Raw genomic sequence first — 16,623 nt, forward strand, 5'->3', positions numbered from 1 at the left:
TGCAGCTTAGCAACATTCTTAGTGTGTTAAGGTCTGTGTGATTCACATGTTCGTAACTGTATTTCAGAAGCTAATGTAATTAAGGTAATTCTTGAAGTGTATGTTCATTCATGACTGTAACATAATAGAGCTACATTGGTTTATCAGTTTATCTTCAATTATACTATTGGGGTTTACCTAATAACATCTTCATGAACTGAATTTTAAAAAGTTTCGTAAGCTCAGTCACTGTAGGAGAACTCTTAATATAGTACATTAACTTGATGCTCAGATAAATATGATCTAGTACGAGAGAGATAACTACTCAAAGCATTTAAAATGACATGTGGGTAAGAAAGATCATGCCATTGATTATATTTTAATCTTCCATTGCGTTTCATTAATTTCAGATGTTTTATATTTTAAATAAATTTCTATATATTACAACAAGAAAGATAAAAAAAACCCCAAAATTAAATAAATATTTATCATATGGCTTCAAATTCTCCACAGGTATCAGTCAGTCTCTATCAGTAATCATGAGAAGGTGGGAAAAAATTAGGTAATGGATTTCTCACAGGTATGCATTTGGAGTTAAAAACTATCAGGCGTGTGCAGTATTTCTAGTAGGTGCACAAGGAGTGGTGTCTCAGCCTGCTTTCAAATATCTCTACAGTAGCTAATTTTATTTTTATGCACTTGGTGTTTAAGGTTTCAGGGAGTTTAAAGACTCCAACTGCCATGTTTATGGATGATTATTTAAATAACTGGTTTGCTTTCTTTGTACTGCTTCTGTAGTTATATCATTTAGATACTATGGCAGTAGTGGTGATGGGCATTTTAGTTAGGAAATGTTAATTTCTTGTGTTTGGGGTTTTCTTTGACCTTGCTTGAAAACATGCAGACCCTTCTCCTGATTATTTTTTTAGGCTGAACTGGAATACCACTATACCAATGCTAAACTGGAACAAGAACTAGACAGCATTCACTGTAATAAAGATTTATCAGAAACCCTGAAGTACATGAACCAGTTTTTTTAACTTAAGGGTAAGAGAGAACACACTTTGGGAAAGAGATATGCTTACTAAACTGCATCTCTAGATACTTGTTCTTGTAGAAAATGTATAGGAAGTATTCTTAAAATGGTGCAGTTACAACATTATAAGATACTACTTACCTAGCTTTCCACACTAATGAATGTGTAAGAAAGTCATGTGAATAAAATGGTATCTTACCTCATTGTTAGACCTCGTTTGTGCGTGTGTGTGTGTGTCTTTTCTGCCACCCTGTGGGCCAAAATTTTTTTTTTTTCTAGAATGAATTCTTCCTTTGTTTCCTGGAGAGGAACAGTTATGTTTTTTCCTACATGGATTTTTATGCAGTTGTTTTCTGCTAATTTTTGTTTTCTGAGCTAAAGTTGAACAAAACTACTCCTAGTGTTTTAAATTCAACATTAACTCTCCTAGGGACCTAATCACTTCAGTTCCTACTGTCAATGGCTGGAATTTCTTAAGATTCTAGCAACATGTTTTTTCTTCAGCTCACTTTGTAGCACATGGTGTCAATTTCAGAACAAAGATGTCAAAAATGGCCAGGAGTTTCAATTTTCAGATTGACAATGTGGTCTCTTCATTTGTTGTCCTCTACTGGGACACTTTTCTCTATGGACAGCTGACTGTTACAGCAGTTTCTAAAGGGAAGATATTTTTGGAAAATCAAATTTTGTGCAAGGGGATCAATGTGTTTGTAATAGCACACATGAAGGAAGGTGAAGCCAACTGGTGAGACCTTGACTGCAGCACAGAGGATTGAGAAAGCATGTTGTAATAAGCATGTGCTGTAGATGGAGACAGAAAAGGATCAAGACATTAACTACAAGAATGGGGAAGGAAAAATTTGGTAACTATTGTAGCACAGATAGGTTTCTATAAAGGATAGTAATTTTTAGGTTTTGAAAAATATGTAGTAAAAACTAAGTAAGATTTCATGAAAGCTCTAGAGGCAGTGACTTCTGTACCTTAAACAGCTAGAAAAATGAGGACAGAAAGTACACTTTTCATCCTTTTCTTCCTGTCTGTCCACCACCCCTTCCTTTGCCCTTGCTTTCTCCCCTTTTCTGCTTTTTTCCCTTTCTTTGCCACGCAAGAAACTGTGATAGAACACAGTGAAAGAAGAGAGTATTAAAGCTATCACTTTGTGTAAGTGTCCTTAAAACACATACTTTAGAAAGACTTTAGGTTTCTCTTTGAAATATGAAATTTTAAGAAAATGCAGTATTTTCCATTTTTTGTGAAATATCCAGCCTTTCTAATCTAAAGGTTGAATAATGCCACATAAATTTTAAATTTGCAACCACTATTCTTGCTGTGATTTTTAGATTAAATCTTTTATACAGAGTGATTCTTTACAACAAAATTTTAGATATAATAAAAAATGAATAGGTTTATTTTTTATAGCATATGCATATTTAAAATAATACAGGGAATTGTGTATTAAAAATAAATTATTCTAGTTTTTATGCCTGATGTGTTCACTCTTTTGTAGATACTTATTGTTTTGTTATAACATCCTGGATTCCAGAAAGGAGAGAGGGCAGGGGGGAATGAAATCTGAATGTAAGATATGTTTTAGCTTCTCCAAAGCTTTTGTTGACATAAACAGGTCTAGGTCTTTATGGTTGGTGTTTGCAGTTAATAAGCTTTCTCTTCCTTAACAAACAAAGCAAATGGAGTCACAAGACACTTGTTACCTTTTCTGTCACTCTAATAATAATTTATATATTTAATTTATGCAGGTTTTCAGTTGGTTTTAGTGCTAACCTTCCTACATTTCATGTAATGAAAGTGATAAGTAAAAGTTGCAAAACATACGTGTTGCAAGAGAAAGGAAAGACAGAAAGAAAGACTGACAGTTATGTTCCTCTCTACAGGAAAAAAAAGCATGTGGTGGAGCCTAAAGAATGTTCTAAATGTATAAACCTTAACACTTCAGGTTTCAGAAGTTAGCTTTGAAAAATGATTGCTACTTTGGATTGCTTGTAGTATGGAAACAATTTATTACTTTGAAAACAGTGTCTTATTTTGTTGATTTTGGCTTTGTTTTTTTAAATTTTTGTCAGCAGTATCAGTAATGGAAATTACAGAGAAAAGAAAATTTTATCTTATACTCTGAAATAACATTTTACCCCATTTGAAATAAACCCATGTCAAAACTGTCAAATCCAAATAGACAAAGTGGAGGACACAGGAAAATAAACTAATATGCTGAAACCATACTGCTTTAGTGTGAAATAATGTAGACTTGTTATACTTTGTGAAATATTGTTATGAGCTACAAAATGTGTTTTTCTAAATTGAAGGCTTACCTCTAGTATCTGTCATGTCTGTTGAAGAGGAAAGAAGATCCAGAAATAAGGGTGTTAATCTGGAAACTTGCAGTCTATTCCTTGTGTTGCAAATTCTGTGTGTGTGGTCCAGAATTTAATTGTTTAGGCCTACATACCTGAAGGTGTTCACAAATTTAATTCTTCTTAGCTGATCCTTAGTCAAGTGTTTCTAAGTATTAGGAGTTTTTTTGGTTGTGGTATTTTTTTTTCCTCAAAAGTGTGAGGTTTTTTAACATACTGAGGTTTAGCACCTTGAATTTTTTGTGGAATTTAGAAGGAAATGGCTAGGATTTAAGATACTTGAATTTAAGGGAGTCTTGACTTCTCTTTTTAATTTTTTTAGTACTTTTTATATGGAGTATTTTTCAATCAGATTGAAGAGCTTTTATCTGAGGGAAATAATATATTAGTATAAAATAAACATTATCCTAATCATCAGAGAAGAAATGAGGCTAAATTGAGGGCTAAAATTGTTTAGCATCTATCAGTCTCCAGAAAAATGTTTTGGAACTCAAGTAGTTTTTGCTTTATCTTGTCTATTTATTTCACAAAGATTGATCCATATCATTTGTCAATGCAAGAATGTAAATTGCTAAAGTAATTTAAAAGGAGATTGATTTCTTAATAGCTTTTAGTCACTACTAACCACTGTCTACAAACCAGTCCTTGCAGTCGTGTATCACCCACGAGCTTGCTGAGGTGCACTGTGTTCCATCTTCTAGGTCATTAATGAAGACATTAAACACTACTGTACTCAGTATTGATTCTTGTAACTGGACTGGCCACCTGCTGAACTTCATGCCACTGGTCATAACCCTCTCTTGTTAAATTCCATTCAGATCTCTTTTAAAATGTGGGTATTGACAAATACATATTTCAGAACTTCAAAGACTTTGGTATGCATGCTTTCTAGTCCTAAGAAATCACGAGTTGGGCAGGATCTCTCTTGGGCCTTAATGTTGCACTTGTATGCTTACATAAAAAGTCTCACAGGACATACTCATGGTTGTGTGGGTCCTAGTTCACTGACTAGGTCATAAGGTTACATTACAGGCATTGCTGTGAAATTTTTGCTGCATATGTTAGGCTGATTATAATCTCAATTCCTGGTTTTTTTGCAAATCTCATATTTCAGCACTATTTTTTTATTTTCCTATAATGATGGTTATGTTCCGGATGACACTATAGTATCAGGTTTCAGGTGTATCCCAAAACAACTGTATTGTGGTTTTGAGCAGGAGAGGGAGGGAGGATACTAAATCTTTGGGGGTTTTTGACACATAAGATTGTAATTATCCAAATCCATTTTTAAAACAGACACAATCCTTTCATTAACTTTCACTTTCCTTGCCTTGTGCTTTCATCAGTAGTAGTATTCTTCCCTTTGCTTTTTTATTGTATTAATAATTTATTAGCTAATTTTCTAGTTTACTTAAAATAATGAGTGAAATTACATAAATCCTGCTCAATTGCCCTTATTTCTTATTTTAAAGTGGTCTCTATAGCATGTGGCAATAAATTGCAAATCTGCATGGGTTTTAACTTTCAAAACAATTAGTCTCAATAAACTGCTGGTAGTGATCAAATATCCTATAAACTAGATGATGGAATCAGCTCTTAAGCTATTATATTTTATGGAGGTTTTATTGTGCTTTTGTGAAGACCACTTCATGTTCTCTAGTCTGTGAAACATGTTGCAGATGGTACAGTTGCTATTTGTCTTGTTTCAGAGTCTGTGTTTGTTTCTAGTTATTACCTTCTTCCATTTTGTCAGTCTGGTTTCTGGCTCTAATAAAATAGGGCTTCAAATAATGTGCTGCTTATCCTAAATTAAGACACAACAGAATTTTCTAATAATTTGCTTATCATGAAGATACATCAAACTTCATGCAAAAGTTAGAGAATAACTTTTAAGACTGGAATTATGAAGTGCTAATATATTGTGACTTTGATGTAATATATTAACTCCTGAATGTATTCTTATCTTTATTGCAGAGTATGCTAACAGTAACAGTTTAATTTACGACAGCTTGCTAAAGGAAGTATACCCTTATTTGCTTGAGGTCATATTCAGCTTCTGCACTGTGTATACTACTTGTGTACATACTTTCTGTTAAAATCATCCTTTTTTTCGGTGATATCTCTTGGGATTATCTTGTTGTTTGCTTGTTTGTTGTTGGTTTTTTTTCCTTTTACTTGCTTAGATATGTCTAGAAACTTGTTAGCATTTGTTGAAAACTTCATAAAAACAGAAAACCACAAAATCCATCTTCCTGTTAACCTATGCAGCTTATCTGCATAAGACAATCTAATACACGGCAAGAAACATTGATGTTAAAAAAAAAAAATTGTACTTTTGGAGTGCAATTCGTTTCAGTATCTGCAGTCCATAGGAAGTTCTCTTAAGAAGACAGACTGAAATTCTTGAAAATAGTAATGTACCCCTGAAAACTGTCACAGTTTTAGCTCACTCCTCCTTTTTATCCCTGGAAGCCACCATGACTCATTTTAAAAGGTGTAGAATATCATGGTTGGACTCCAGCTGGGAGCTAAGCACTCTCACTCACTCCCCTCTCCCAACTACTGCCTTCCCGCACCCACCCACTGTGGGGGAGAAAAGTTAAACTTCATCGGTTAAGGAAAAATCTCTTTATTAATTTAAACAAAATACAGTTTACTACTACTAGTAAGAAAAAGAGCGTGCAGTATTCGAAGGTGCTGCGGGAGACGCGTGCTCCGCAAAGCCTCCGAATGTTCATTCCAAGCCCATGAGGGCCGTAAGCCGCGCCCCCAGGCTGGCAGGTCCACCGGCAGGGCGGGTCGAGCGCTGCGCTGCAGCCTATCGGGCAGAGGTGTCAGAGGTTCTTGGAGCTCTCTCTCCGTCCCCTGGCGGCCGCCCCCTTCTCCTGGCAGCGGGACGGCGGTGGGGCCGCGGGCGCAGGTGGTAGCGCCAGCGCGGGGATGTGCCGAGCACGCTCTGCGCGGCCGCGGCGCTCTGCTGGCAGCCGGGCGGGCCGAGCACGTACTCCTGGTAGTCGTCGTCCGCCCTGACCGTGTGCAGGATGCGGCCGAAGCGCTGCCTGCAGAGCGGGCAGGCGGCGCGCACGGCAGCCCACTGCCGGATGCAGGCGAAGCAGAAGGTGTGCAGGCAGGTGTCCACGTGCGCCGCGTTGTCCACGGCGCCCAGGCAGATGGAGCACAGCCCGGCTGCCGCTGCCTCCCGCTGCCCCCCGCTCGTGGCGGCCGGCGCGGCGGAGCCGCTCTCCTGCAGAGCCTCCGCGGCACCGGGCGCCATGGGCTGCCAAGAGACGGGGCAAGTGCCGGAGCTTCTCTGGCGCCGGGAACCGGGCAGCAGAGAACCCAGAGCGTGAGCAGAGAGGGGGGACAGGGCCGGCAGAGACCCGAAAAGTCCCCGTGTGGGGCAGAGAGGGGAGACAGGGCCCTCCCGAAAGGTCTCCGTGTGGGGTACAGAGGGGAGACAGGGCCCTCCCGAAAGGTCTCCGTGTGGGGCAGAGAGGGGAGACAGGGCCCTCCCGAAAGGTCTCCGTGTGGGGCAGAGAGGGGAGACAGGGCCCTCCCGAAGTGGGGCAGAGAGGGGAGACAGGGCCCTCCCGAAGGGTCTCCTTGCAGGAAAAGGAGACCTTTCTGGAAAGTGACCGAGCCGCCCCTCAGCTGCCTTCGACACCTGCCTCCCGCTCCGTTCCCCCAGGCGTGCTGCTCCCCATTCCAGGAGAAATCTCCCTTCCACACTGCTCCGCCTGGCCAGTGGCACTCAGCTGGCACAGGGTGTCCGGGAAGGAGGAAGTGGCTGGGAGTCGTTAGTGATGCCGAGGGCCCTAGAGCACTCACAGGAGCCAGGACCAAAAGCACTGGCTACTGAAGTGCTGTGAGTTTATGGCTGTTTGCCTCTCAGTGATAACACATAAGTCTCTGGTCTTGCACCACAACCAGGACCTAAGGAGGACAGCAAACAAAGGAAAGGGGAAAACCTTTGAATCACGGGATGCTTATCATATTATGGTGGCTTTTTGAGCTGAGATAAGCCTCAGTCTCCTCAGATCCTGTAATGACTGACTGTTTCCCCTTAGTGTGAGGACTCAGCAACAGGCAGTGCAGCAATGCAGGCAGGGAACTGTTGGTGCCTGTGAAGCACTCTGTCTTGGCACTTCAAAGATCTGTCAGGGGAGAAGGACCCTTTGTTTGTGGTAAGAAAACTTCAGCAGTGGAAAGTAGACTCTGGAGGCCATCTGTTCTAAACCTCTGCTCAAACAGGGTCACTTAAGAGTCAGTTGCTCAGGACCATATGCAGATGGCTTTTGAAAATCTTCAAGATGGAGATAGCGCAAGCTGTTCTAGTGGTTTTTCAGCCTCACAGAAAAGAAAGGTTTTTCCTGATATTCAATAAGGACCCTCCAGTCACAGGCTGCAGAATGGATATCTGCTCCATTGTGGACTTCTCTGGGTTGCAGAGGTGCAAACTGTTTCACCATGTTTTTTTCCACAGGGTTCAAGAATCTTTGTTCCAGCACCTGAATCACTTTTCCCCCCTCCTTCTTCTAACTTTGATATCTGCAGGGTTGCTTGTCTTTATCAGCTGCTGTTAGATGGCTTTTTTTTACCATCTCTTGGTTATGTTATTATAGGGGCATTGCCACCACTGGTGTTCAGCTCAGCTTTGGTTAGCAGTGAGTCTGTCTTGGAACCAAGTGGAAGTGGCTCCCTCTGACATGGGGAGAGTTTCTGAAAGCTTACCAAAGCCAACCCTGTAGCCTCCCTGCTACCCAACTGCTACAGGAGTCCAGAATTGGACACAGCACACCCCGTGTGGCCTCACTAGTGCTGAGCAGAGGCCAGTTATAATCTCCCTTTTCTTGTCTTCAATACTTTGTGTAATGCAGCTGGGGATTTTTGTAGCAAAATACAATCTAGATTCTTTCAAGGGGGAAAATTCAGGATGGAACCTGTTGTGCATATATATGTGCATATCAATAGTTTAAACATGAAAGTGTTTCCTTGGCACATGAATTGCTCAGGTTACATGGCATCCAGCTGTAGCAAGCTTAAGTTTAAATATTTGGTGTTTTGAAGATGATTCTGTTGAACGTATCTGGACTATCTTAGAATTAGTTAGAGACAGCAACTTTAAAAATAACTTTATAAATCTTTTTGTGTTGTTTTTAGGTTAGGCAAGTATACATGTATACATGTATGTAAAGGTTGCTAGTTATTTCTTCTGTCCTGTAGGTCAGGAACTTACTTCTATTATGTCTGCACAGAACTTCTAGGGTTTTTCTTTTTAATATTTTAGCATTCTCTGTAAAAGCTCATTATATTCATGGCATGTAAAATACATGAAATTTATTTATATTTTAAAGCAAATTTCTGGTCCTAGAACAAAGTCTTAATAGATTTTAACTTTGTCAAATTCACCTTCCACTGGGAACTTCAGACATCTTTCCTTTTATTGTGCTGTGTCTTGTTAGGTGGTAGTTGTATAATAGTTTTTTGTGTGCACTGTCTCGTAAGTGAAAACCATGCAAATGCTGAATTGTTTCTGTTGATATAAAATATGGCACATTTCAAAGTGCAAAACTAATGCGTTTTTAAAGGTTTGTGTTAGGTAGGAGTAACATGCAGGTAGTCTCTGCAGTGTAGAGAACTTTTGTCCAGGAGCTTGAGGATCGTGGGAAGATGTGAGGAGAGATAGGAAGGGAAAGAAGAGAAAAACAGAAATTCTTGTAAATATCACAAAACTCAGTTAAGGATACTGTTGTGGCTTCCTCTTATTCTAGGAGATACACCATCTCTCTTCTAGTAAACAAATTAAAAGAAGGGAAGAATATTTCATTAGTATTCAGTTAGGTGAGGTGTGTGGTAACTGTGCAGCTTGCCCTGGTGTTCTAGATTTGTGTAATTTGTACTTCATGAGGAAATTTCTGTCTTGCCTGAAGTGTTTAAACATTGTAGTTGAAAAAGTAGTCAATATGACTGGCTGCTTCATTGATTAGTAAGCAGCCTTGACATTTCAAATGTGAGTAGACAATTTAGATTGTGCTAAATATATTGTGAAAGTATAGTGGATACATCAGGAACCGGAACAAAATCTGTCAATTTTTCAACTCGTGTAAGTATTGCCACCGATCTTATTTTGTATTTGGTGTGAGTTGAACTACATTTCTTGTCCTGCCTTCTCAAAGCAATTGAGGTAGTTGAGTCATTATCTCAATTCACCAAAAATGGAGAATCACTTGGGAGGATACCAGATTTGGACATTTTAACTGAATATGTATTTTAATTATGGTTGTAGAATTCTGTGGCTTTTTGTTGTTTTTTTTTTTCCTTAGAATGAAGACAAAATAAATATTTGGTTAAGTGGGCAGTGTTGTTTACATAGAAATAACAAAATCTAACATTGCAAATCAATGCTGACTCACTTATAGTGAAAATAAATCTTGCAGTAGGTTGGCACATTTTCCTACTTGGTACCAGAAACTTGAACTACAATGTAGAGAATTAGAGGAAAGCTGCTCTTTACCAGAAGTAAAAAATAAGCACTTATCTAAGCATGATGTAGACAGTGTGATACCTATCAATTAATCTCAAATATTAAATGTAAATATAATAGCTGCATTGGCATATGTGGCATATGTGAACAGTAGCACTTCAGCAAACTTGTTTAAAACATAACTAATTACATAGGGTCTGACAGGCAAGTTTTCTTTTGCAGTCAAGGAACTTGCCTTACAATGATTGATAGTTTTTGCTTGCTTCATTGAACTGTAGTAGAACTGCCAGTAATATTTGTCTCTCTATATGCTAAATGAGTGAATAGTTGAGAGTAGCTCAGGCTTTCAGCTCTTCATGCTACAGTTGTTCTACAAAAAAAACAGTACAATTTGTTTTGTGGGTAAGGTAAGAACTATTTGCTATGAAATTGTAGACAGACTTGGAATATTAGCTCTATAACAATAAAACTTTTCTATACTTAAAGACAGTACACGTTTGTTTATATAGTGCAGGTTCCAAATGTTGGCATCAGGGATTGCACTTTCCATGTGAAAAGAAACCCGCTTAGTAGCACCAGTGTAATTTTTGCAAAGTGAGAAAAACTCATAGTATAGGATGAAGCCTTAGGGAAGAAAAGCTGCAAGAAAAGCTGCAGTAGGAATCAAACAGTTTTTTTCAGTAAGGATAACAAGCCTACTGCTGTAATGCTACAAGGATAGGAGCAGCGAACGAACAAACAATTTTTGTGTCTCTTAGCTGGAGACGGGGAGGTATCATGCTGTAATACAAGCCAGGCAAGTAATAATGTTGCGTATGGTGAAGTTCATTCTTAGTAAGGCAAAGTTATGTGAACTAGGAAGTATGCTAAGTTATTCCTTACACCTGACCAACCATTTGAATTAAATCTAACTATTTCCACCTGTCAAATGGTGTAGAATTCTGTTTCTTATTTCTATTTTTATCTGAGAGCTGTCTTTTCATCTCTTACTTGTGAAGATGATGTACAGATCCAAGCTCATTCTTAATAGGAAATCTTCTTATCTCAAAAACCTATGTCTTTTTTCTTATGTATAGTGTTTTAAACTTCATCTTCCAGTCTGCTTGCACTGTATTTGGCTTGCACTATTCTTTTGTGTAGAACCACAGTGGATCAGATGCAGGCTGTTGAACCTGAAACCATACTGTCAATGACTTGTCTTAGTTTAATTTGAGTCCATTCTTTCATGTAGTCAATTTGTCAGTTGCTGCAGCCACTCAGTTTGGTTTTTTTCACTTTTCTATATACAGACTTCTTAAATGTAAGTGATCCTCTCTGAAAGAAACTAAAGCATTCCAGTTTTCTTATAAAAATCTCTGCTCTTTTGATGCCAGGAAGATACCAGTAGGTAAGCAAGAATGTCTAGTTAAGTTGAGTATAGGTTAATAATTTGGTAACTACTGATTTACTTGATTTTTTCCCTGAGATGTTAGATGTTATCTCTCTAAGAAGAGATAAATGAGTTATGGGAAGAAGGTTTTTAGTTTTTCTTTAGGTTGAATTAAGAAATCTAAGCACTCTGCTTGAGTCTCTGTTTTGGTTTTTTTTTTTTTTTGTTTTTTTTTTTAATGAAGGTTTAGGTTGTCTTAGAAAATCTACTGGCTTACTGATTTACTTGAGAATTATAGTCACTGTGCTACAGTGTAAGCATAATCTTTGGCATTTTGAAAACAAGTCATCTGGAAACTGGCTGCTTCTAGATTCACTGTGTGGGGAGGCTATCTCAGAGAAACATTGGTAATCATATTTACCACTAAAAGCATTTGGATGTTTCTGACATTACAAAGGTATGTCATAAAATTAAGGAGGAATTTTCCTGTGGGTCCTTCTTCAGGAAATTCTGTGTATCTAAACTTCTTTTATTAAGGCTGAACAAATCCCTTCTGATCTTCTGGTCTGCCTTTCCTTCCACATCAAATATAATCACTTTTTTCTTTTTTCCTTTTTTTCTTTTTTTTTTCTTTTTTTTCTTTTCTTTCTTTTTTCTTTCTTTTTTTCTTTCTTTTTTTCTTTCTTTTTTTCTTTTTCTTTTTCCTTTTTCCTTTTTTCTTTTTACCCCCTTCTGCGGAATCCAAAGATGGATAGATGGATAGAGCATTTCATTACCTCCAGTCTAAAGTCTGGAACTGAGGCACATGCCTGTTACAGTCAAATCTGCTTTTGGCTGTCTTTACTGCAAAGATATATTAACAGTTCCCATTTTCTTCACTCCAGTTGTGTCTAAATACTTAGTAATTTTTAACATTTTTAACATGTCAACACTTAATATGTGTTACAGTGTATTGTTATCTAGGGGGATCAGAAAGACTCATCTGAAGCAAGTTAATAAAGTCATACATAATTAAAGCTATTAGCACAAATAAAATATATGAGAATATTTTTTCTATTACTATTATTAAAATAGAGAACACATAATATGCTGGGATTTTTACCTTTTAAAAACCACAGATATAAAATACAATACATTCCATTGTCTGTTCTTTAAACAATTTAGTCACTGCAGATTCTTTTTGCAATAGAAAATAAAGTTGTCAAAGTATCTTGAAAGATTAATGTTCTACTATGCAAATGCTGTCAAAACAGGAACACTCTTAAGTACTCTTAGGAAGAGAGAGGAATGTTGTCCATTGATACACAAAATATATCAGGTTATGGTTTAAGAGCATACAAGCTTTCTGATAAGTCATAAATACTAAGCCACCAATTTGTGGTTGGTCTAGGACCTGAAGTTATTAAAAATATTACATTTTAAAAAATTTTTCCATTTTAAGTTCCATGTTTTCAGGTTCCACACTTTCATGTAAATTATTTGATCAGTTCCTAGGTCTGAAAGTTTAATTTCCTTGAAATAACTTCTGAATTTTTTTTTTTCAGTTTAGCGAGTTCAGAGGACACCAGGTCTGCCTGGTGCTGTGCAGACCATGATGAACAAGCTATGCCAGTGTTCAGGGCTGACTGAGGCTTCAAGGGAGAGTTAATTACTCTGATGCTAAGGAAAAATTTGCATGTCCTGTCCAGAGCATTTTGCATAATTCATCAGTGATCAGTAACGAAGTTTTGCACTGAAGCGTTCACAAAACTTGGCTCTTTCTTCATGGCTTCATTGTCAGTGCTTCTGACAGAATGTAGAAGCAATTAATTTTATTCTTTGGAATATTTTTAGGTTTTAATATGGTTAAATCCATCTGGCATGTAAATCTCATGCAGATGCTCAGTCACTTCCTCACCAGCAGGATGGGGGAGAGAATCAGAAGGGTTATCCCTCTCGTCAGTTGGGGTCAGCTGTCCTGAGTGTATCCCCTCCCAGCTTCTTGCACACTCCAGCCTATTTACTGGTGGGGTGGTACAAGAAGCATAAAAGGCCTTGTTCCGTGCAAGCACTGTTCAGCAATAAGAAAAATGTCTCTGTATCATTAACCCTGTGTTCAGTACAAATTCAAAACCCAACCCAATACCAATCACTGTGAAGAAAATTAACTCTACCCCAGCTAAACTTAGTACATTCCAGCCCTTATTTCCTCACATTTACGTCATGTTCAGGTGCCATACTACTTGGTATGACTTCATTAACCACAACCTAATTTCCAGTTGATATAATAGTTTTCTGTTTGATATAATACACAGATAGCATTCCCTTAGTCTGAGAACCATGTCAGCAAAATGTTCATAAAATGTTTACAAAATGTCCATTGAGTCTATTTAGTCCATGCCTGGCTGGGCTCCATCTGGTCGTCCTTTGGGACAGGGGAGGTGGTGTATTGCATGGAGTAACTGGGCACCAAAGCCAGCCTAGGTCAGGTCCCTGCTGCACTGGAGCTGCTTCTTGTAAGTCTTCTCCTCCATTGGTTTGGGTTGTTAGTGTCATGGTGATTCCTATAAGATGCAACTCAAATCATGGCTTACAGCAACAGTTTAAAAGTATATCCGTTACAAGCTCTGTTCCTCATCCATTTGGGCCAGGTTTTATGGTTTAACATTGCAGTGAACACCTTCACTTGTTTCTGCCATGCCTAGGAGCAAGGGTTTCCTGCTGTGGTCCACCATTAACGTCCATGGGCTGTAGAGAGATGGCATGCTTCACCATGGTCTTCAGCAAAACAGGCTGCTGGGGAATCTCTTGCTTCCCCTCTTCCATCAGGGGGTACCACCCACAGGAGACAGTTCTCTACAAACTTTTTCAGCATGGGTCCTTGTCACAGGCTGCAGCTCTTCATGACCTTCCCCAGCTTGAGTCCCTTCCACAAGGTGCAGTCCTTCAGAAACAGCATGCTCCAGCATGGGTCCCTCACAGGGTCACAAGTCCTGCCAGCAAACCTGCTTCAGGGTGGGCTCCTGACTCCATGTATTCACAGGTCCTGCCAGGAACCTGCACATCCTCCAGCATGAGCCTACTGCGAGGTCCCAAATGCTTTCAGTTATCCAGCTACTTCACTGTGGGGACCTCCATGGACTGAAAGTGGATTCCTGCTCCTGCATGGACTCATCCTACTCAGGTTCACACTGGTGTTGCAGCCTGTCCAGTACAGCAGCACAGAAAACTGCCCCAATTCCCTGGTCACCTGCCAGTCCAGGCACTTTGCCATGGCTGTTTTCAAAATGCTCTCAGGCACAACACAGTGATCAGCACAGCACTGCAGTGAGCAGCAAAGGCAACAAGTGGCCACTAATGAGCCACATATTCAGTCAGGCAAGCAAACCCCATGGCAAGTACAGGAGCCTGCTCTTTACTGGCTAAATTGCATTAGCTATAAATTTCATCTAGTGCATCTGAGTCAAATCTGTTGTTGAACCCTTTGTGCTTCACATTGGCCACCAAAAAGGACTCCTAAGAATTAATCCCAGCTGCCAGCTAAGCCCCATGTAGCTATTCACTCACTTCCCTGCCACTGGGTTGGGGAAGAAAATTGGAAAAGTGAGAAAACTCATGGGTTGAATAAAAACAGTTTGATAGGAAAAGCAAAAGCCACACACACAGGCAGAATAAAAACCAAGAAATTAATTCAGTGCATCCCATGGGCAGGCAGGTGTTCAGCCATCTCCAGGAGAACAGGGCCTCATTGCACATAATGGTGATGTGGGAAGGCAAATGCCACTGTTCCAAATGTCCCTCTCTTCCTCCTTCCCCCCACTTTATATGCTGATGTTGCAGCCGCGTCTCCTCCCAACCTTTTGTGCACCCCCAGTCTCTTCACCAGCATGGTAGTGTCAAAAGCAAAAAAAGGCCTTGGCTCTGTGTAAGCCCTGCTCAGCAATAACAAAAGCAGCTCTATTTTATCAGTCCTCTGTTCAGCATAAATCCAACACATAGTCCCAGCACCAACAACTGTGAAGAAAATTGACTCTATTTCAGCCAATACTGCATGATTACTATAGAGTTATTTTTTTCCTTCTTTTTTCTTTCTTTTTTCTTTAATTAATCCTATTTCAGCAGGAACATAAGCATGAGTAAGAATAATTTAGGATAGGAGGGTAATTTGGGAGAAAGGTATAAGGATAAGCAAGGCTTGTTTGGCTACACAGCTGCTAGGTGCAGAATGACAGATGTAAATGAGAATGATGAAGTTCATCTGAACGCTCTGTGTTCTTATCATCTTCTACATTCCCTGCCTGTTAACATCTTAATTCTCTTCTAATTGCATTGTATTTCGGAATTATCTTGCATTCTCAGCACTTTGTTCTCCATTTTATGTGAGTTGACACCATACCAAGCAGAGTCCCAGTTGCAGCTAAGGTGTGAATTATTGCAGCTATTATTACTGGCTAATTGGGACTGTTGTAATGGTAATATTCTGAGATACACCGATCAAATCTCCAAATTTCAGGCACACATATTTTTATGCTCTATTACTAGCTGGTTAGTCTGTTACAAGCTAAGAAGCACTGATCAAATACACTGGTCTTTGGGTTTCTTCAGAGGGTTGATACCTATTTTCAGACATATTTCAATTCATCTGTTTCCTGCAAATAGTTGCAAACTGTGGCACACAATCCAATGTGATAAAATACTGTACTTCTGATTTCTAATAAATTCTTTTTAGGTATCTGGGTATAAGGTGAACAAGAATTTATTTCATTTTTCTGTTTTAAGCAAGCGACATAATGTCTCAGAGCAAGAATAAAACAGTACATTTCACAAATAGACCTTCTTGGTACAGGGAAGGAAAGCTCCAAGGAAAGATATGCCTCAGATGATGTCTCAGTCATTAGCAAAGTAAAATAGTCACAAACTTGTCTCTTGACATGCATGATGTACATTCTTCTCTTACAAAATAAAATTGCAGGTCGAGGAAGACAGGAATGGGAGAAACTGGTGAGATTTTATCTGTTCCATTCATTTTTAAGTAGATTACATGTAGTTATCCCTGAAGTAATTCTGCAGATATACCAGCTGTAAGACTATTTGCATGTTTCCCTGGTCAATATAGAAAGTATTTGTCTTAGCTTGCTTCTTTGTTTTAAGGCAATCTAGTCCTTACTGGTGGCAGAGTTAAAATACTCTTGTTGAAGTCTTGTTCCTTGTACTTTCACAGATAAAAGACAGCTGTAGCTTCTGTATTCAGTGACCAAATGGATTTCACATTTCGCCAAGAAAGCCATCGTGACTTGAATCAGCAGCAGTGTGGCCAGCAGGACCAGGGCAGGGATTGTCCCCCCATACTCGGAACTGATGAGGCCACACCTCAAATCCTGTGTTCAGTTTTGGGCCCCTCAGTAC

General features: G+C 39.1%; 2 protein-coding genes across 4 annotated transcripts in view; both read left to right on the forward strand.

Moving 5' to 3' along the window:
• The window catches only part of RFX3 (regulatory factor X3), a 105,567-nt gene that overhangs the window by 26,119 nt on the left and 62,825 nt on the right, over nucleotides 1–16,623 (forward strand). The window lies entirely within an intron of this gene.
• LOC128782243 (uncharacterized) lies at nucleotides 1,567–16,523 on the forward strand. The gene is made up of 3 exons (XM_053932489.1): nucleotides 1,567–1,760; nucleotides 6,038–6,731; nucleotides 16,439–16,523. Exons 1-3 carry the CDS (start codon nucleotides 1,567–1,569, stop codon nucleotides 16,469–16,471), a joined length of 921 nt encoding a protein of 306 aa, XP_053788464.1. The 3' UTR covers nucleotides 16,472–16,523.

This window comes from Vidua chalybeata, chromosome Z (assembly GCF_026979565.1).
Source record: "Vidua chalybeata isolate OUT-0048 chromosome Z, bVidCha1 merged haplotype, whole genome shotgun sequence".
NCBI lineage: Eukaryota > Metazoa > Chordata > Aves > Passeriformes > Viduidae > Vidua > Vidua chalybeata.